Here is a 23,120-nt window from a genome sequence, read left to right as displayed (position 1 = left end):
TTATGCACACAAGTGCTAATTAACTCTGCATTTAAGTGTGCATAAGTGTGGGAACACAGTTACAAAACTGCTGTGATAGGGACTGTCACCAGGAAGGGACAGGGTCCATACTGAATGCAAAGTCATGGGTAACGAATTATCAACACCGTGTCCGGAAAAAAACGGGATGCCCAACCTTTTTCCAAATAACCCAAAAACAAATGTACTATTATTTAAAAAAATGATTGCTATTATTGATAGGTGTTACTGCAAGATGCTGTAAAAACCGGATGAGCCCTGTTTTCAAAATGGCGTAATTCAGGAAGTGAATGCTTAATAACACACAACCCAGGGAAAAACCTGCAAAATGTTTGTGTATACTAACAAACAAATCTGCAGGTGTCACTCGCAGTTTTGCTTATGTTATTCAGGAAGTGACCTTAAGATTCGTTTTAACAAAATGGAGTTTAGCGAAGAAGATGGGAATGGGAAATGGGACTTGATATACTGCCTTTCTGAGTTTTTTTTTTTTTTTTTTGCAACTACATTCAAAGCGGTTTACATATATTCAGGTACTTATTTTGTACCAGGGGCAATGGAGGGTTAAGTATCTTGCCCAGAGTCACAAGGAGCTGCAGTGGGAACTGAACTCAGTTCCCCAGGATCAAAGTCCACTGCACTAACCACTAGGCTGCTCCATCCACTCCACTCCACAAATAAAGTTGAGATTACATTTTTGCAACAGCATTAGGCATACAACACAAATCGTTTGCTAAGGGAATTTCCTAATAAAAGTTGGACTAATGTATTTTCAAAGGTCATACTAAATGTTTAAACAATTGCAAAGTATTTTGAAACTATGTAAGGGGTCCCATTTTTTCCGGACACCATATACATACGGGATGTCTCTGGAGAACTCTTAACATCCAAACAGGTCTGATATCAATGAAGCATAAAAGAAGAAAATAAGAAACCAGTTTCTATTTATGACAAGCTCCTGGGGAACATTTCGTAAGGCACACCTTTATAGCATTTATGTTGTGATTCCAGAGCCCCAACCAATATCACTGGGTTGGGCTCCTCTCCCTGGCACCGTTATTAGATCTTTGTCCCCATTCCTAACAACCCCTCCTTCCAACCGGTCAAACTCTCGTAGATGGAAGCGGGTGGCCAGGTGATTGACCATCCTCTTGAGGGTGATGAAGGCTGTGATGACTTGGAAGATGAGGAACAGGAGAAAGACAATGTGGGTGGCTCGTTCCAGTGGCTGCACCTCCAGTCCTTCATTAAAAAGCAGGAAAAGTATCAACGGCAGCTGCAGCAGGATACTCAGAAGCCAAAAACCAGCCAACTCGGGGACCTGAAAGAGAAACCAGTGGGGTCATATATCAACCTGGGGACAGTAAACAGAATCCAGGAATCAGAGATAACTCAAGAATCTGTAACAGAAGATATGGACCTGAAATGCCATCAGACATCATCGGAGAACTGAGAAAATACAGTAGGTCAGTAGGGGGGTGGGGGGGTGGGATGGCTGGTGCATGGGTGGGGAGAATTATGTATTGGATCACAATTTACGAACCTGGTACATTGCTGTCTGTAGCAACAAGAGGTTATTTACAAAAAATAATATGTGAGGAAGAGAAAGTGCTGGAACCTAGCATAAGGGAGCAAGAATAAGGCTCAGTATGCAAGTTTCTTTCAGAGAAGCTTTCATTACATGTACAGTGGGGGAAATAAGTATTTGATCCCTTGCTGATTTTGTAAGTTTGCCCACTGACAAAGACATGAGCAGCCCATAATTGAAGGGTAGGTTATTGGTAACAGTGAGAGATAGCACATCACAAATTAAATCCGGAAAATCACATTGTGGAAAGTATATGAATTTATTTGCATTCTGCAGAGGGAAATAAGTATTTGATCCCCCACCAACCAGTAAGAGATCTGGCCCCTACAGACCAGGTAGATGCTCCAAATCAACTCGTTACCTGCATGACAGACAGCTGTCGGCAATGGTCACCTGTATGAAAGACACCTGTCCACAGACTCAGTGAATCAGTCAGACTCTAACCTCTACAAAATGGCCAAGAGCAAGGAGCTGTCTAAGGATGTCAGGGACAAGATCATACACCTGCACAAGGCTGGAATGGGCTACAAAACCATCAGTAAGACGCTGGGCGAGAAGGAGACAACTGTTGGTGCCATAGTAAGAAAATGGAAGAAGTACAAAATGACTGTCAATCGACAAAGATCTGGGGCTCCTACGCAAAATCTCACCTCGTGGGGTATCCTTGATCATGAGGAAGGTTAGAAATCAGCCTACAACTACAAGGGGGGAACTTGTCAATGATCTCAAGGCAGCTGGGACCACTGTCACCACGAAAACCATTGGTAACACATTACGACATAACGGATTGCAATCCTGCAGTGCCCGCAAGGTCCCCCTGCTCCGGAAGGCACATGTGACGGCCCGTCTGAAGTTTGCCAGTGAACACCTGGATGATGCCGAGAGTGATTGGGAGAAGGTGCTGTGGTCAGATGAGACAAAAATTGAGCTCTTTGGCATGAACTCAACTCGCCGTGTTTGGAGGAAGAGAAATGCTGCCTATGACCCAAAGAACACCGTCCCCACTGTCAAGCATGGAGGTGGAAATGTTATGTTTTGGGGGTGTTTCTCTGCTAAGGGCACAGGACTACTTCACCGCATCAATGGGAGAATGGATGGGGCCATGTACCGTACAATTCTGAGTGACAACCTCCTTCCCTCCGCCAGGGCCTTAAAAATGGGTCGTGGCTGGGTTTTCCAGCACGACAATGACCCAAAACATACAGCCAAGGCAACAAAGGAGTGGCTCAGGAAGAAGCACATTAGGGTCATGGAGTGGCCTAGCCAGTCACCAGACCTTAATCCCATTGAAAACTTATGGAGGGAGCTGAAGCTGCGAGTTGCCAAGCGACAGCCCAGAACTCTTAATGATTTAGAGATGATCTGCAAAGAGGAGTGGACCAAAATTCCTCCTGACATGTGTGCAAACCTCATCATCAACTACAGAAGACGTCTGACCGCTGTGCTTGCCAACAAGGGTTTTGCCACCAAGTATTAGGTCTTGTTTGCCAGAGGGATTAAATACTTATTTCCCTCTGCAGAATGCAAATAAATTCATATACTTTCCACAATGTGATTTTCCGGATTTAATTTGTGATGTGCTATCTCTCACTGTTACCAATAACCTACCCTTCAATTATGGGCTGCTCATGTCTTTGTCAGTGGGCAAACTTACAAAATCAGCAAGGGATCAAATACTTATTTCCCCCACTGTATGTAAGGGATCGTGGCTAGAAAACACAGAATGAGTTAAGTAAAGCCTGCGAGCCTTCTCCTGCATGTACGCACCTTTTCCTGCAGGTTCCCTGTGCACCCCAGATACAGACGAATCACCTCGATCAAAGACACCAGAATCAGAATTGTCACCAAAATGAATTTGTAGTAGTCAGGCAATATTGAATACTAAGGAGAGAGAGGAGAGATAAAGTACATATATCAGGGCTCGACAAATCCCTGGCGCCAGGTCGCCACTGCACCTAAAAGTTGTACCCTTGCACTTGTAATTTTGTGCCCTTGTACAGTTTTTTTGTTCCTACAGCACCACCAAACGGGTCTTCTTTTGCATTGCGTGATTCAGCTGAAGTTCACATTTCGTGCTGCAGGAACTTCTGACACTGGTCGCGCGGGCCAAATCTCTCACTGTCTTGACTTAGAACCATGTGACCAGCATCAGAGTTCATGCAGCACACAATGTGACCTTCAGCTGAGTTGTGCTGCAAAGGGAGGCCTGCTTGGCCTCTGCAAAGCTGAAGCAGGAGGGCATTAGGACCAGGGCAGAATGCTGCTGGTAGTCTTAGGACTAGGGAACACTGGATGTGCTGCTGCAAGGCTCAAGTCTTTGCCAAGTTTCTGCCCCCTCTTTTAGCACAGACTTCCTGTTTCTAATGAAGGAAGGAGTGGAAATGTGGTAGGACCTTGAGCTCTACCATGGTTCCAAGGCCAAATGTTTTATTACTTTGCTGCAGGCTGGGCCCTGCTGCACCATGGGGATCCTTATGGCCAACTGGTGAAGCAAAGCAAGATAAGGTGATGGACTGATATAGAAAACCTCCATGTCCTGGTGCTTTGGGTTAGCAAAGGGGAGGGGGCAATCTTCAAAAAGGAGGGAGAAAAAAAACGCAAGGGAGAAAAAGAACAGAAAAAAAGGTAGTGGAGAAAGAAAGAGAAAACATGAACAGAAAAGAAAATGATTCAAATGAGAAATGGAAAAATCTGAGAATAAAAGGAGAGAAGCCGGGGGAAGTGACGTCACTGCTCGAATATGGACATCTGAAGCTTTAACACCATTTGAGCAGCGGGTAAAGTGTTGAATTATATCCCTCTCCGATCCTCCTCAGTGTGGAAACTTCCAACAGAGTGGAAGATTAGTAGGATGCACACCAGAAAGCGTTTGGAGAAGTTTAAATACACACCGGAGGGAAGCTGAACACTGAACCACAAAGCAGCAGATCCAGCATTCAATACGGCAGTGGAGCACAGCGATTCAGAGGACAAGGAAAACGGTACCTGTTCTGAGTCGGCAGAGGATGAGATTACAAAAAAAGAAGTAGTGAGCTGGTTCAAAGCTATCAAGTCCGAGATGCAGGCAATGTGAAGCGATTTGCAAAAGGCTCTAAGAAAACTCCAGAGAGATGTTAACAAGATTGGGACAAGAGTGGAGCACATGGAAGAAAAGGCAGATGGTGTGGAGAGGCGTATGATGATTCTGGAACAAACCAGCTCCAGGGATGGTCAAGAGAGAAAGGAACTGCTTAACTCGGTAGAAGATTTGGAGAATAGATCTCGCAGACACAATCTGTGCTTTCGGGGGATTCCCGAAGTAGAGAAGTATAAAGATTGCACCAAGACAGTAACAGCCATTTGTAGAGCTTTATTGAATTCAGAGTCCCAGGAGGATGATTCATCTGACATGATACCAATTAAGCTGGACAGAGCACATAGAGGAGCAGGAACACGCAAAAACATGGCACCAAGAGATTATTGTCTGCTTTCACGACTTAACTTTAAAAGAGGAAATATTGCACAGAGCTAAGGGTAAAAACGATTTCCATTGGGACAACAGTAGAGTTTTGGTTGACCAGGATTTGGTGCATAGCACCTTACAGAGAAGACATGATATGGCTCCCGTGACACGGTATGTGCAAACGGCTGTTTCATTTTGGACTGCTTTTCACGGTGAACGGCAAAACCAGGAAGGTGACCACATGTGGAGAGGCTTGGACAGCATTAAAAGAATTGGGCTGCAAGGATTTGCCGACACCAGAAACTAGTTTGGTAGCAGTCTCGTCCCGTTCTACAGGGTGGCAAATGATAGTTGATGGAAAACCTAGATTGGCTCATCTGGTACAAAAAAGAAGAACACTTGAACGAACAGGGAATGAAGGGAGACTACAGAGAACTGATTCTTAATAGGTTTTTCAACTATTTATTTCTGAGTGTGACTGAATCAGGAAAGTGTGTACAGGGGGTGAGAAATGGATGAGTAGAGATATGAATGCAATGATGGGAGAGAGGTTGGAAGGTGGAAGGGAGGGGTTCTGCTCTGGGACAGGGCGATCTTCCTTGGTGGAGTGGGCTGGCAGAGGGCGGACATAGCCAGCATGGACGAGGGGGGGAGGGGGAGATTCGGGGGCACAGAGGAGGGATATTAGGGGGAAGGAAGAGGGGAGACGAGAATCACTCAGATGGGACTTCAGGTGGGTTCGTGGAATATTAATGGCCTAAATGATGAAGAGGAGTATTGTGTATTCACAATTAAAACGACTTCAATGGGATATAATTTTTTTTACGAGAAACACATGTAAGAGAACGAGATAGCCATATGTCACATCATCGATATTTTTTGGTATGAGACGTTCACACTTCAGAGGGGGGAGGGAGAAAAGGGGGATTGGCTATTTTTTTGTAAAAATACTTGTCCATTGGAAGTGGAAGATGTATAGCGTTCTATGGGCAACTACGAGGTATGCCTATCACTCTGGTTAATATTTATGCTCCTAATAAGAGTCAAGGGGCCTTTTTTGCACCATATTGGGCCCATTGCAGAAATTTGTGAGAGGGCAGGTTATATTGGGAGAAGACTTTAATTTGACTCCGGATAAAAGATGGGATAATTCCAGGGGTAAGGGAGATTACAATAGGAAAAACAGGAAAGTTTTGATGAGGTTGGTTAAGGGATTAGAGCTATTAGATGCATAGAGATTACATCACACCTCAATGAAAGGCTATACTTTTTACTCACATGCAACAGGGACATATACTCGCATAGACATGTTGTGGTATCATTGGAGTTTATGGGGACAAGTCAGAAATGCAAACATTTTGCCAATGCATGTACTGGAACATTTCCCAGTGTGGGTGGAAGTGGTTTTGGAGGGTAACATGAGAGAGGAGGGTTTTTGGAGACTCAATGATATTTGGGATCTTGCCGGGTATTTATGAACTGGATTGGCCACTGTTGGAAACAGGATGCTGGGCTTGATGGACCTTTGGTCTTTCCCAGTATGGCAATACTTATGTACTTGTTGGGGGTTAGATTGGTTTGAGAGGATGTGAAGGAAGTTATACAGAATTATCTATTGAATAATGACAATGGGGAGGTGAATGATAGTATAGGGATGCACTTAGAGCTGTGGTACGGGGGCATTTGGTGAAATGGGGAGCTCAGAGGAAAAAAGAAAGAACACAGACACATCTTAGGCTCTGAGAACAACTCTTAATATAGGAACAGAGACATCAGATGACCTCAAGTACTAAAGTTTGGAGGGAGTTAAATTATGTTAGGGCAGAGTTGGGGCGTTGGCAGCTTCAACAGATAGATTTTAAGCGTAAATGCTTAAAGCAGCGCTCATTTGAATTTGGGAATAAATCAGGGATGCACCTGGCAAGAATGTTGGAGTGAAGAGCAGATCAGGTGATACAACAAATTAGAGGGTCAGGGGGGCAACTATGCTATATGGATGATAAGATTCAAGAACAATTTTATCAATTTTATACAAAGTTATATGGACAAATGGAACCTTGTGAGGGGGGAGATCTACATTCCTATTTGCAGCAGGTAAATCTGCCAATTTCAACTGAAGAGGAAAGAGCGGGATTGGAAATACCCATACAGGTGGAGGAATTGGGCCAGGCCATAAAGAATTTGCAGACTAGGAAAGTCCCAGGACTTGATGGTCTTAGTGCTAAATTTTACAAGGTGTTTGGGACGAGGTTGAGGGGGTGTTAGCTCGGGTAGGTAATGGACTATTAGAAGGGAATCAGCTACCTTTAAGTATGAGAGAAGCAGGAATAACAGTACTTTTAAAGCCAGGGAAAGATCCTGCCCATTGTGGTTCATATAGCCCAATGTCCTTACTCAATGTGGATGTCAAATTACTTGCAAAAGTGTTAGCTACACGATTGGGAAGGTTATTACTGGAATTGGTACATCAGGACCAAGCGGGCTTTGTGGCGAAACAACAGGTGGGAGATAACATACGAAGAACGTTAAACATCACGTGGGAGGCACAGCAGACCCGGTTGAAATTACTTTTACTGGCCTTAGATGCGGAGAAGGCATTTGACCGGTCTGATGGGAATTTCTGTGGTGGGTTATGGAAAAAGTTGGGCTGGGACATAATTTCTGTCAATGGATATGGTGTTTGTATTCAGAGCCTACAGAACTGGTTAAGGTGAATGGAAGCTATACAGGACTCTTGAGAATAGAACGGGGAACAAGACAGGGATGCCCACTCTCGCCACTTTTATTTGCCCGTCTATTGAGCCTTTGTTTCAAAAAAATTTCTTAAATACAAATATACTGGGGTTCCAAATGGGGGATCGACCTCCTCATAAGATCGCATTATTTGCAGATGATGTTTTGTGCTATGTGGGGCATCCATATTTGTTGCTACCAGTTCTTTTACAGGAGCTACGAGATTATGGGAAGGAGGCGGGATTTAAAATAAATCTGGACAAAACGGAGATTTGGAAATTACCATAGACTCACAGAAGGAACAGCTTCGTAGTAATTTTTCTTTTAGGTGGGCAAGAACTCATTAAATATTTGGGGGTGCAGTTGCCTAGAGATCTTGATACATTATATGACCTTAATTATGATCCGTTATTTAAGATAATTAAGGGAGACTTGCACAGATGGCACTTTGCCTGATTGTTTTGGTGGGGGAGGATAGCAGCCCTGAAAATGAATATATTATTATGGCTTCTGTTTCTATTTCAGACTATACCTTTAGCAATCCCGGAGGGTGCCATTCAGATGTTACAAGGGGAATTTAATAGGTTTATTTGGGGGGGGAGGGGGAAGCCACCACAATTAGCAAAAAAAGATATTATGGCAAAGTCTCACATGGGGGGGTGGGGTAGAGCGGTTCTGAATATGTTATGGTATTACTGGGTGGGACAGCTCAGACAATTATGGGACTGGAAGGGGTCAGCTAATAAGGAAGGGGTAAGGTTGGAACAAGAGCACTTTCAACTCTTCCCTATACACCATTTACTATGGTTATCGCTCATACCAAAGGTTTATCTGAAACATATTCAAAACCCCTTCATGAAGCATTTATTGAGTTTATGGAATAGTATGAAGGGGAGGTTGGGGATTCGAAAGAAGAGCTCATCTTTGGCTGCATTGTGCTGGGAACCTCAATCTCCAGCGAGTAGGGAAAGTGGGGTATTTGCTAGATGGGGGAGTGTGGGGTTAACGTGTTTTAGACAGTTTTTAGATGTAGGGGAAATTATATCGTTTCAGGATTTAAAAAGGAAATATTCCCTAAGGGAGGGGGATATTTTTTCATATCTACAAGTTAAACATTACATAATGGGACAGGGGTGGCTTCACTTAGACCCCGAAGACACAGAGCATTTTGAAACGCTGTGGAAGGGTCTGGCAAAGAGGCCTAAGCCCTTATCGATACTTTATAGAGTTTTTAGGGGGTGGGAATTTCGGAAATTTGGATTCATGGATTTGGGGAGAGAGATCACGCAGAGTGAATGGAAAAGAGTGTTTCGAAAGGTTCAGAAATCTTCCATGTGTGTTAATTAAAGAAAATGCATATAAAGTGGTGACCCATTGGTATTATACTCCTGTGAAGCTGAAACTAATGCTCCCTAATATGACGACAGATGAATGCTGGAGATGTATGGCGGCCAAGGGAACTTTTTTCCATATTAGGTGGGAGTGCGGGATTATTCAACAGTATTGGTCCGAAGTGGTAAAGAAGTTGACTAGGATTTTGGGGACGGGATTTCTATTGACTCCCATTGACTGTTTGTTGGGCTAAGTAATACTAGGGGAGCTAGATGGCAGGTTCGACTTAAAAGACTTTGTTTAGCAGATGCAAAGAATGTGATTATGACTCATTGGAAAAGAACTTCTAGGCCTGGAGTGGAAGACTGGTTGGTTCGAGTGGCTCAAGTGCGTGAACTGGAAATACAGATTGATTACATGGTAGATATGATCCTGACAAAGATTTAGGTCAGAGGAGAAGGATGGGACGGGGGAGATCAATGAGACTTTTTCATGTCTCATAGTGGTTTGTACTGTATTTGGGGATAGGGAGGTGGGGGGGGGGGGGGGGGGGAAGAGGGTCTACAATTTATAAGAATTGTGAAGTTTTTACTTGCACATATAAATGTTATGTGGTGTTAATTTTCAATAAAAATTTATGGATACTAAAAACAGGAGTAAAGCTGGAAAAAATGGAAAAGCAAAAAAAAAAAAAAAATTACAAAGTAGATACATGAAAAGAGAGAAGTAACCTGCCTAGGAAAGAGGAGACTATGGGACACTATTGACAAGGACAGAGGAATGAGAGGAATGAACAGGATTGAGAATTGAGGGGAGGAGGAGACTGAGGGTGGACAGGGTGGGATGGATAAAAGAATGAAGGATGGGGGGAGGGGGAGAACTGGTAGAAACCCTGTGCTATAGCTGATAACCGAACCAAAGAAGTAAATCATCTCTGGCACAGTTGTTAAAGAGCCCTGACGGTCTGCTGACAGTGCACTTGAGGAAGGACGACTGCTGACTTCTGTCAACATAGTGCGGAGGTACATTAAGAGCCTAATTTACTACATTTTCTTTTCCTTTGGAAACAATGACAGAATAGTCTTAGTGAATTCAGCCCCAAAGGAGTTGCAGCAAACCTCTGAGAGGATGCACCTCCTGCTTTTGAGCTTGGGTTGAGGTATTGGGGAGTTGGAGAAGGAATGAGATATATTGGACTCTGAGTGCTAGGTTTTTGGGCTGGTTCCTAGATTCCAAGAGAATTTGTCAAAGCCTGGCATATATTAACAGTGCTGATACACACAAACAAATAGAGCTCTGCCAATGCATCTCCATTCCAACCTGAAACACCCCCAGCTAATCTAATACTGACCCCCCTCACACACACATATACACACAGCTCTGCCAATTCATCTCCATCCCAACTTGAAACATCCCCTGCTAATTTAATACTAACCCCCCCCCACACACAGCTCTGCCAATTCATCTCCATTCCAACCTGAAACATCCCCAGCTAATTTAATACTAACCCCCCCCACACACAGCTCTGCCAATTCATCTCCATTCCAACCTGAAACATCCCCAGCTAATCTAATACTGCACCCCCCTAAACACACACAGCTCTGCTAATGCATCTCCTTCCCAACCTGTAATACCCCCAGCTAGTCTAATACTGCCCCCTCCACACACAGACACACACAGCTCTGCTAATGCATACGTTTCCCAACCTGTAATACACTGCCCCTCCCCAAACATACACACACAGCTCTGTCAGTACCTGAAAAAAAAATCTAGTTTAGTACTAAAATCGAAGATATAACTTGAAACATCTGGCTTGGACAATGCAGGTTATACACAAATATACAGCTGTGCTTCCTTAATGAGTAGGTATGGTGGTAGTTAGTCAATTTATGCATTCTGATATTGTCATCTTTGGCCCATACTACCTGACCTGGGGGAGGAGGTTTTGGCCTTTGAAAGCTAGTCCAATAAAAGCTATCACCTTATTTTCCATTATTTGTTTAGTTCCTCTAATAGTGCTGCTGAGCCATATGTATGAATTGAGAACATCCAAGTTGCACTGCAGCTGAATACTGGTCTCTGCATGATCTTTAATTATTTAAAATGTATAATAGCCATGCTGGGTTAGGCCAACACTGACCAGTCTGGGTTGTTTGAAAGTATCCGTCGGATCCCAATAGGAACGTTCCATTTTGCTCCTTCCTGGAAGTAAAATGTTGGAGACTTTCCAGTCTGTCTGGCTGACGATTATTCTTGGACCTCTCTTCCAGTAACTTGTCCAGACCTTTTTGTGGTGGTCTTAACTCAGCTATTCTATAAGTCTTGACCACATTTCTAGCAAAATTAATTCTGGAGTTTGCATGTTGGCTCAAAACATGATTTCCTAAATATACTGCTGGATAGTTTCATTGGAGCATCTTCTAGTCTTAGTACTGTTTGATAGTATAAATAACTTGTTCACACCATATAGAATTTTATAGACCTCTGTTGGTATCAGCTGTCACTTGTTTCTTCTCCTAACCAGTTGAGCCTTTCTTTTTATAAGAGGACTGATCAGCCCTATAATCATTTTTCTCATCATTCTGCTGTTTTGAGGTGCAGCTACCCAGAACTGCTTGCAGTACTTAAGTTGTGGCTTCATCATAAATTTTCCCGAGGAGTCTTTCATGTTGCCAAGTGCCTTCTGAAAATCCATATACAATATATTGACCGTCTTGCTTTAAGTTTTTTATTTACACATCTTACTGGAATATATACCTGAACATGTATACTCTGGAAGAAAGGAGAAACAGGGGTGATATGATACAGACGTTCAAATATTTGAAAAGTATTAATCCGCAAACGAACCTTTTCCGGAGGTGCGAAGGTGGTAGAACGAGAGGACATGAAATGAGATTGAAGGGGGGCAGACTCAAGAAAAACGTCAGGAAGTATTTTTTCACGGAGAGAGTAATGGATGCTTGGAATGCCCTCCCGCGGGAGGTGGTGGAAATGAAAACGGTAACAGAATTCAAACACGCGTGGGATAAACATAAAGGAATCCTGTTCAGAAGGAATGGATCCTAAGGAGCTTAGCCGAGATTGGGTGGCAGAGCTGGTGGCGGGGATAATGCTGGGCAGACTTATATGGTCTGTGCCAGAGCCGGTGGTGGGAGGCAGGGCTGGTGGTTGGGAGGCGGGGATAGTGCTGGGCAGACTTACACAGTCTGTGCCCTGAAAAGGACAGGTACAAATCAAGGTAAGGTATACACAAAAAGTAGCACATATGAGTTTATCTTGTAGGGCAGACTGGATGGACCATGCAGGTCTTTTTCTGCCATCATTTACTATGTTACTACTGCCCCATCCTTGACCATCTTTAAATCTAGATTGAAAGCCCACCTCTTTAACATTGCTTTTGACTTGTAACCACTCCCCCACATTAATTGATTTGCTTGCTTTATTTTTGTCTATTAGATTGTAAGCTCTTTGAGCAGGGACTGTCTTTCTTCTATGTTTGTGAAGCGCTGCGTACGCTTTGTAGCGCTATAGAAAAGCTAAATAGTAGTAGCAGTAGTAGTACTGAGTTCCCCGCTTATACATTATTGAGAGCTGAGACCGAGAGGAAATTTACCTTGAGTTGTAAAATGGTTACATAGCACACCCACCAGAAAGGGAAGTAGAAGACATTGAAATACAGTGACATCTGCAGTGGCAAATTCGAAACAACCTCATTATCTGAAAAGAAATAGAGAATGTGCAGAATACTGTGAGTGAAAAGTGATCCTTACTTGTAGATAACAAAATACAAAGATTTTTCACAACAATTAACTAATACAGGAAATAATTAATTAGCAGATCATAAAGAAGACCCTCTCCACAAACCCACCCACTAGCTGCTCCTTGTCCTTCCACTGTACTTACCCATCAGAAATGCACCCTGTCCCCTATCCTGACATTGTCCTAACCCACTGCACCAAGAATGGGCCAGTACATAATAACCTTTTGCTCCCAATCCTCCCACTCCCAGAGATACGCACTACCCTCCATTCTTTCACTGTGCTATCCCATCAGAATCCCTTCCCCATTCCAAATGACATTTGAAAGAAGAACTATAAAATACATAATCAGAGGAGGGATAAAAATCCATGATTATAAAAAAACTTGTCAGATTTTTTTTTTGTCAAGATACTATTTTTATTCTTTGCAACCTAAAGGAATATTGGAAAGAAATCTAATATAATAAAACGCACCGTGAACGTTCTAATGAGGACAACGTTCTGAAGCCATCTGACGTCACTCCCTGAGTTCGTGGGGTCCGTGGGGTTCGTGGCGTTCGTGGTGTGAAGCCATCCAGCCGTCTCTGCCCCGCCCTCGCGCCTAAACAAACAAATACGGAAGCGAAGCGTCAGGGAAGGAGGCGGCGCTCCCGACGTCTAGCCTTCCCTTCGCTGTGTTCCGCCTTCAAAACAAGGCGGAACACAGCGAAGGGAAAGCTAGACGTCGGGAGCGCCGCCTCCTTCCCTGACGCTTCGCTGCACGAACCGCCACGGAGGTAAAGTTAAAAAGAAAAAAAAAAAAAAAAAAGGGATGCATGGATGCGAAGGGGGGGGGGCATGGATGCGAGGCATGGATGCGAAGGGGGGGGGAGGCATGGATGCGAACGGGGGGGGGGGGGGGAGAAGAGGGCGGGCCAGGCTGGGACATGGGAGAGAGAGTAGCATGGATGCGAGGGGGGGGGGGTCATGGAAGGGCGAGAGGGGACTTGCTGGAAAAGGATGAATGGAGGCGGCAGGGGACAGAGGAGCATGGATGGGCATGGATTGGGAGGGCAGGACTCAGGGAGAGAGGGAAATTGCTGGATAGGGAAAAATGGAGGGGCCAGGTGACAGATGAGCATGGATGGGCATGGATTGGAAGGGCAGGACTCAGGGAGAGGGGAATTGCTGGATAGGGATGAATGGAGGGGACAGATGGGCATGGATGGATATGGATTGCAGAGCAGGCCTCAGGCAGAGAGGGGAAATGCTGGATAGGGAAAAATGGAGGGGCCAGGTGACAGAGGAGCATGGATGGGCATGGATTGGAAGGGCAGGACTCAGGGAGAGGGGAATTGCTGGATAGGGATGAATGGAGGGGACAGATGGGCATGGATGGATATGGATTGCAGAGCAGGCCTCAGGCAGAGAGGGAAAATGCTGGATAGGGAAAAATGGAGGGGGCAGGTGACAGACAAACATGGATGGCCATGGATTGGGAGGGCAGGGCTCAGGGACAGAGGGGAATTGCTGGAAAAGGATGAATGGAGGGGGCAGGGGACAGATGGCCATGGATTGGGAGGGCACGGCTCACACTGTCTCTCTCATATACAATGTCTTTCTGACTCTCACTCTCACACAGTATCACATTCACTCTCTATGTGCCACACAGTCACTCACACACTCGCTTGGTGTCATACACTCACTCTCACAGAGAATCTGTGTCTCACACACACTCTGTCTCTTGCCCACACACACACACTCTCTCTCACACTGTGTCTCACATACACACTTGCACACACTCTCATTCTCACACACACTCTCTCACAAACACACTCACACCCAGAGTCACTCTCTCTCTCACACACTCACACTTTCACTCTGACTCTCAAACACTCACTCTCACATACACTCTCCCAAACATACACACTCCAAGGAAAATCTTGCTAGCGCCCGTTTCATTTGTGTCAGAAACGGGCCTTTTTTACTAGTGATAAATAAAAAGCATCAAAAATGTCTGTCCAATTGCCTAGGGATAAAATAACTCTATAAAAAGTTAATGGAACTGGACCAAATTTAGCATGGAGAAAAGCCAGGGAAAAGACACATCAAATTCGAAAATGGGTTGATTTCTTTTCTTTCTTAAGAATCAGGAGGGAGCTCAATCAGCCATTTACAGGGCCACGGCAGGAGAGACAGTACGAATGGTCCAGGCCCAAATGTGAAGTGGCAGCACAAGATGCAGAGATGGAATTAAAAGAAGAAGGTATGGCCTGGAGCCACACTGCCAGGAAACCCGGAAGTGAAGATGGGTCTTTCACCTCTTCCACTAGGACTCTGGCAGCCTCTAGGGAATTATATGATTTTAAGTAATTAGGCATGTGCGCATTAAACCCAAATTTTGCATATGCATAATCTCATAATTTCATTGGGTGTAGTACGTTGAAACACACCAGTTAGGAGAGAGGAAAGGCAATCTGAAAGAAGCAATTACCTATCTTCTTCAGGTCACAGACAGCCAACATAGATACAGAAACACAACCACACACACATGTACACCAGACCATCACACATACACAGACAGTCACACCCACAAAGTGGGGTTGGAAATAATTCCATGTACATGCTACTCAAGCTTTCCCCACCTTGAGTCACAGTGTAACATCTGAGATGAGCAGTCAACAATCAACATGATCTTGTGGCTGATGCAGCTGCATAAGAAAAAACCCCACTGTACATCACTTCCATTAATCTCACTGAAGCCTTTACCCATATGAGCACAGGATCCTGCTCTAGCTGCTAGAAAGACTGGCTGCCTTTCCAAGCTTCTCAGCGTGATTAAGTCCTTCCATGATAATATTAGCAGCAAATTCTATTCCTCTTAAAGTGTGTCCTTAGGCCAATAACTGAGTAAATATATTAATGCACCAAATTCTGTCAGAAAATGTTTAAACTCTACTGACTCCAAGAAAAACCCTAGGTGCATGAAGTTCTCATTAGACAACTGTTATTTCCTGCTACTATTGCTGTAAAACTCACACTGAAGAATAACTCCCTTGCCTGATGGGCAACTTCTCCTAAGCATTCCAGGACTTCGGGCTCATCATTAGCCTGGAGAAGACAAATGTGATGGGATAAGATGTTGATAAGCCCCCAACTGGTATTAACAATCACACATTACAGCAGGGGTTCTCAACCCAGTTCTCGGGACACACCTAGCCAGTCAGGTTTTCAGGATACCCACAATGAATATGCATGAGATAGATCTGCATACAGTGGAGGTAGGGCATGCAAATCTATCTCATACATATTTATTGTGGGTATCCTGAAAACCTGGCTAGGTGTGTCCCCCAAGGATTGGGTTGAGAACCCTTACACTAGAGCAGTACTATCAGCCAGTCCGGTTTTTAAGATATCCCTAATGAATATGCATGAGAGGACATATTTGTTTCCTGTCATCACAAACAATCCTGCATTCCTCAAAGGAATACAATGTAGTTGGTGGACTGGTCCGCACCCTGAAGCAGCCGGGGTTTATTACCCAGTGAAACATGGTCCGTGTAGGCAGCGGAACTAGATAAAGATGCTTCCAAAAGCTAAGTCATATAAACTCCTTTACAAATTATTATAAGAGTAAATGATCTGAGTTAATATATGCAGAAATAAGTATAATTATGGGGTTAAAAACTTGTGTGACCGATGAGGATTAAGGAGTCATGGGCTGCACACTCATGTAAAACTAGTCATCACTGAGGTCACTTTTGATGAGTGTTGAGTGTACCTGTCTACTGTGGCTGCCACTCGTTTAAGTTTTGGAGTCTGACCTTTTAAATAGATTTATAAAGGGATGGAGTTAGACAGAATACACCAAAAGATAGTGATGGAATTAAGCAAAGCTCTGGCGGATCCCCGTCTCTCCTTTTCAATGATTCCTTAAACTTGGGAGTAGTACCAGAGGACTGGAGACAGGTGAATGAGGTTCCTCTATACAAAAGAGGAAGTAAGATAGGAACTTTAGGCTAGTTAGTCTGATCTCAGTGGTGAGCAAATTAATGGAGTAGCTGCTGAAACTCAGGAACTGTTGGTTGAATCTGATCAATGTTTTTGACTCGGCAACCTGAGAGCTGGATCACAGAAGAGCATTAGATATGATGTACTTGGATTTTAGCAAGATCTTTGATACAGTTCCGCATAAGTGACATAAGTACATAAGTAATGCCACACTGGGAAAAGACCAAGGGTCCATCGAGCCCAGCATCCTGTCCATGACAGCGGCCAATTCAGGCCAAGGGCACCTGGCAAGCTTCCCAATGTACAAACATTCTATATGTTATTCCCGGAATCGTGGATTTTTCCCAAGTCCATTTAGTAGCGGTTTATGGACTTGTCCTTTAGGAAACCGTCTAACCCTTTTTAAAACTCTGCCAAGCTAACAGCCTTCACCACATTCTCCGGCAACGAATTCCAGAGTTTAATTACGCGTTGGGTGAAGAAACTTTTTCTCTGATTTGTTTTAAATTTACTACACTGTAGTTTCATCGCATGCCCCCCCCTAGTCCTAGTATTTTTGGAAAGCGTGAACAGACGCTTCACATCCACCTGTTCCACTCCACTCATTATTTTATATACCTCTATCATGTCTCCCCTCAGCAGTCTCTTCTCCAAGCTGAAAAGCTCTAGCCTCCTTAGTCTTTCTTCATAGGGAAGTCGTCCCATCCCCGCTATCATTTTAGACCAATAAACTGAGTGCCCCTGGTATGGACCTAAAGTACCTGACTGGTTAGAAACCGGTTGAGCAGAAAGTGAAACAAGAATAGTAGTAAATGGAGTTCACTCAGAAGAAAGGGACGTTATCAGTGGTGTGCCGCAGGGACTGGTCATTGGTAGAATTCCTTTCAATATTTTTTATATTGTGGACAGGTTGTTGGGTAAGGTTTGCCTCTTTTGAATAATGCCAAAATCAGCTTCAAGCTCTAGATAACACGAGAAATGACCTAGAGTATGGTAACTAAGATTTAATGCTAAAAAACGCAGCCATTCATTTGGGCTGCAAAACCCAAGGGAGTGGTACAGTATAGAAGATAAATATTCTGTGCAGAAAAGAAAGAGCGGAATGGGGATATGGTGATCGTATTGGCAATAATAAGGTGGCCAAAGTGGTTGAAAAGGTGACAGCAAAAGCTGGAAGGATGCATGTTTAGGGAGAAGAGTAGGTATCAAGAAAAATAAGAGGATAGCGCCTATGTATAAGTTTCTGACACAACTTTATCAGGAGTACTGTGTCTAATTCTGGAGACAGCACCTGGAAAAGGATGCAAAAACAGATGAAAGTGGTCAGAAGGGTGGCTATTTATTTATTAGGACTTATTTACCGCCTTTTTGAAAGAAGTCAATCAAGGCGGTGTACAGTAAGAATAAATCAAACATAAGCAATAGACAATTACAGAAGTAAAAATATTCAAATAACAATATAAAGTATGGAATAGCATACTACTTACAATGTCAACACAATATGTAATACAATATTTTAATAGCATAGGGTATAAACAAAGATATAACAGGCATCTCTGAGACCTGGTGGAAGGAGGATAACCAGTGGTACACTGTCATACTGGGGTACAAATTATATCGTAGTGATAGGGTGGATCGAATTGGTGGAGGGGTAGCATTGTATATTAACGAGAGCCTTGAATCAAATAGATTGAAAATTCTGCAGGAAACAAAACACTTTTTGGAATCACTGTGGATTGAAATTCCATGTGTAAAAGGGAAAAAGATAGTGAGTGTACTACCGTCCGCCTGGCCAGGATGAACAGACGGATGCAGAAATGTTAAAGGAAATTAGGGACGCAAACAAACTGGGCAACACAATAATAATGAGTGATTTCAATTACACCGATATTGACTGGGTAAATGTAACATCAGGGCACGCTAGGGAGGTAAAATTCCTTGATGAATTCAAGGACAGCTTTGCTTGATAACAGTGATCATAATATGATCGGTTTGATATTAGCTTTGAAGTATACATAGGAAATCAAATACGTTAGCGTTTAACTTTAAAAAAGGAGACTATGATAAAATGAGAAAAATGGTGAAAAAAAAAACTTAGAGGAGCAGCTGCGAGGGTCAAAAATTTACATCAGGCGTGGATGCTGTTCAAAAACACCATCCTGGAAGCCCAGGCCAAATATATTCCGCGTATTAAAAAAGGAGGATGGAAGACCAAACGACAGCCGGCGTGGTTAAAAAGTGAGGCAAAAACAATAGTAAAACTTTTTTTTAGGTATATTAAAAGCAGAAAGCCGGCAAAAGAATCGGTTGGACCGCTAGATGACCGAGGAGTAAAAGGGGCAATCAGGGAAGATAAAGCCGTAGCGGAGGTGATTAAATGAATTCTTTGCTTCGGTCTTCACCGAGGAAGATTTGGGTGGGATACCGGTGCCAGACATGGTATTCGAAGCTGACGAGTCGGAGAAACTTAATGAATTCTCTGTAAACCTGGAGGATGTAATGGGGCAGTTCTACAAACTGAAGAGCAGCAAATCTCCTGGACCGGATGGTATTCAACCCAGAGTACTGATGGAACTGAAAAATGAGCTTGTGGAGCTATTGTTAGTAATATGTAATTTATCCTTAAAATTGAGCGTGGTACCGGAAGATTGGAGGGTGGCCAATGTAACGCCGATTTTTAAAAAAGGTTCCAGAGAAGAGCTGGGAAATTTTAGACCAGTGAGTCTGACGTCAGTGTCGGGCAAAATAGTAGAGACTATCATTAAGAACAAAATTACAGAGCATATTCAAAAGCATGGATTAATGAGACAAAGAGGCTCATTTTCAAAGCACTTAGCCTTCCAAAGTTCCATAGAAACCTATGGAACTTTGGAAGGCTAAGTGCTTTGAAAATATGCCTCAAAGTCAACATGGATTTAGTGAAGGGAAATCTTGCCTCACTAATCTACTACATTTCTTTGAAGGGGTGAACAAACATGTGGATAAAGGTGAGCTGGTTGATATTGTGTATCTGGATTTTCAGAAGGTGTTTGACAAAGTACAGGAAATTGGAGACTCATGGGATAGGAGGTAGTATTCTATTGTGGATTAAAAACTGGTTAAAAGATAGAAAACAGAGAGTAGGGTTAAATGGTCAGTATGCTCAATGGAGAAGGGTAGTTAGTGGGGTTCCCCAGGGGTCTGTGCTGGGACCGCTGCTTTTTAACATATTTATAAATGACCTAGAGATGGGAGTAACTAGTGAGGTAATTAAATTTGCTGATGACACAAAGTTATTTAAAGTCGTTAAATTGCGGAAGGATTATGAAAAATTACAAGAGGACCTTACGAGACTGGGAGATTGAGCATCTAAATGGCAGTTGACGTTTAATGTGAGCAAGTGCAAAGTGATGCATGTGGGAAAGAGGAACCTGAATTATAGCTATGTTATGCAAGGTTCCACGTTAGGAGTCACAGACCAAGAAAGGGATCTAGGTGTTGTCGTTGATGATACACTGAAACCTTGTGCTCAGTGTGCTGCTGCGGCTAAGAAAGCAAATAGAATGTTAGGTATTATTAGGAAAGGAATGGAAAACAAAAATGAGGATGTTATAATGCCTTTGTATTGCTCCATTTGCAACCGCAACTCGAATATTGTGTTCAATATAACGGAATTAGAAAAGATGCAAAGAAGGGCGATGAAAATGATAAAGGGGATGGGACGACTTCCCTATGAGGAAAGGCTAAAGCAGCTAGGGCTCTTCAGCTAGGAGAAAAGGCGGCTGAGGGGAGATATGATAGAGGTCTATAAAATAATGAGTGGAATTGAACTGGTAGATGTGAAGCGTCTGTTTACGCTTTCCAAAAATACTAGGACTCTGGGTCATGCAATGAAGCTACAATGTAGTAAATTTAAAACGAATCGGAGAAACGTTTTCTTCACTCAACGTGTAATTAAACTCTGGAATTCGTTGCCACCGAATGTGGTAAAGGTGGTTAGCTTAGCGGATTTTAAAAAAGGTTTGGACGACTTCCTAAAGGAAAAGTCCATAGACCATTATTAAATGGACTAGGGGAAAATCCATTATTTCTGGGATATGCAGTATAAAATGTTTTGTACTTTTTTTTTGTTGTTACATTTGTACCCCGCACTTTCCCACTCATGGCAGGCTCTATGCGGCAGGCAATGGAGGGTTGTGACTTGCCCAGAGTCACAAGGAGCTGCCTGTGCCGGGAATTGAACTCAGTTCCTCAGGACCAAAGTCCACCACCCTAACCACTAGGCCACTGGATCTTGCCAGGTATTTATGACCTGGATTGGCCACTGTTGGAAACATGATGCTGGGCTTGATGGACCTTTGGTCTTTCCCAGTATGGCAATACTTATGTACTTATGGAACATATAGATAGGTAAGAGAGTAAGAGGAGTTAGAAAATAAGGTGACGAATTTAAAGAAAGGTGCATATGAAGTCAGAGAGATGATTAAATGTTATCTCAGCTAGGGTAGGAGTGGATAAACCTGTGGATTAACATGATCAGTGGTTTTCCTGATAAAGCAAATGGGGCTAGACTTAAAGATCAAAACAGACACACACACACCCTGGAGAAAAAGGAAAGGAGAAATATAAAAGATATTTAAATATTTCCAATGTAAAAATACACAGGAGACAGAACTTTGGAAAGCTCTGAAACAGGGATCATGGGATGAGGGTGCAACAGAACAGACTCAGGAGTAATTGAGAGAATATTTCTTTACAGACAAGGTCGAGACAAGGACAGTTATCAGAATTCAGGACACATTGTGTGAAGAAGAGAAAGGGGGTTGTAGAGCATGGATTTTTGGTGTGGATGGCCAGACTGGATAGGCCAAATGTGCTGTTTTTCTATCAGTATTTTCTCTTTTTAGCTCAAAAAACTTTATAGTTAATACAGTAACACAAAATCAGCAAGGAATATCCTCAATCCAAAATGGGAAAGGAAAAAGAAAAACTGAAAAGTATAGCAGAGAGACACATAACTGATTGTGTCAATTAAAACTAACTTTGGCCAGATAGTGCTCTATTATCTTCTGTAAACGTACAAATAGTCCTGTTATATATCATTTTTCTAGTGGCTTTTTGCTCATACTTATTTTATTTTTCCAGTAGTAGTTCAAGGTGAGTTACCCATGTATTTTTTAGAGTTTACAGTGTAAAGAGCCATTTTACTAAAGCTTAGCATGTGGTAATGGAATTAGCGCACTAAAACCCCCGGATTTTATATATAACACCCAAATTTGTATGCTGCAAATGAATTGCTTAACAAGCTTAATGACATCAATAATTGGGAGCTAACAATCAATTATTGATGCTACTCATTAATATCTGCAGGTGCATCTTTGTGCTATTCTATAAGGCAGTGCAACTAACTCCCATAACACGTATCTCAAAAGGGTGAATGGCCATGGGAGGAGGGTGTTCTGAAAATTTGCACGTGTATAGAATACTGGGTCAGTGCGCCTAACTTGGGCACTAGCATTTACACCAGGTTTCCGTAGGCATTAAGTCTGGCGCCCACAGTTAGGTACCATTCTATAAAGGCACATGCCCATGAGTGGGAAAGTGCGGGGTACAAATGTAACAAAAAAAATTACTGAACAGCAGGCTGATTTTTATCAGCATCTAATTTTCAGCGCCATTTACAGAATCCAGCCCTTAAATGCTTTAGTAAAAAAGGGCCCCTAAGTTTATACCTAAGGCAATGGAGAGTTAAGTATCCAAAAGCACATGCAAGTTGGTGGGGTTTGAACCCTTGTCTCTCTGCTCCTCCAGTATGTTAAACAAAGCTACCACTACCATCACAGATCTACCATTTACTGTAGGGTGCCCGCATGCATGTGAGTGCCCTGTTACACAGTTTTTTTCTGGCAAAGAAATGTGGAGGTAAAATCAATAAATATTGGATATGCCGCTTGCCTGATCTTTAGGGACTGTAGTACTTCTCTCGTCATATCTACACTTATCCGAAGTTACTCTTGGATGCTTTAGTTTCGCTCTCTAATCAAATGATTAGCCAATCGGAGGAATGGAACTGTTTGCCATGCTTTACCATCATTTTCTACTGTTTCTATGCTGCACAACTGTCCACGACGCTCAGCTTCACCTTGACTGGACACTCACCGACAGCTTCAGCGCCAAAAGCATCACTGTATTCGGGGCCAGTCCGGTTTGTGTCGGTGAATACGTTCCGAGAGAAAGAGTTGAGACGGCGCCGCACTGGTTCCGGAAGCGCCATTTTGGA

At 43.1% G+C, this 23,120-nt stretch overlaps 1 protein-coding gene across 3 annotated transcripts in view; it reads right to left on the bottom strand.

Moving 5' to 3' along the window:
• The window catches only part of TMEM17 (transmembrane protein 17), a 26,017-nt gene extending 2,897 nt beyond the window's left edge, over positions 1-23,120 (bottom strand). Inside the window, exons 1-5 of one of the 3 annotated variants that reach the window (XM_030186317.1) lie at positions 23,000-23,089; positions 15,890-15,961; positions 12,727-12,830; positions 3,374-3,487; positions 623-1,339 (exon numbers count right to left, since the gene is read on the bottom strand). In XM_030186317.1, the coding sequence (XP_030042177.1) occupies positions 1,013-1,339; positions 3,374-3,487; positions 12,727-12,830; positions 15,890-15,935 (591 nt within the window). In that variant the 5' untranslated portion in view covers positions 15,936-15,961; positions 23,000-23,089 and the 3' untranslated portion in view covers positions 623-1,012. Of the gene's footprint in view, positions 1-622; positions 1,340-3,373; positions 3,488-12,726; positions 12,831-15,889; positions 15,962-22,999 lie in introns of those variants that run through there. The other 2 variants (XM_030186311.1, XM_030186310.1) reach the window with 2 other exon arrangements.

The sequence above is a fragment of the Microcaecilia unicolor genome, chromosome 1 (assembly GCF_901765095.1).
Source record: "Microcaecilia unicolor chromosome 1, aMicUni1.1, whole genome shotgun sequence".
Lineage (NCBI taxonomy): Eukaryota > Metazoa > Chordata > Amphibia > Gymnophiona > Siphonopidae > Microcaecilia > Microcaecilia unicolor.
The sequence above is the reverse complement of the archived record's forward strand: the minus strand, read 5'-3'. Positions and strand labels throughout refer to the sequence as shown.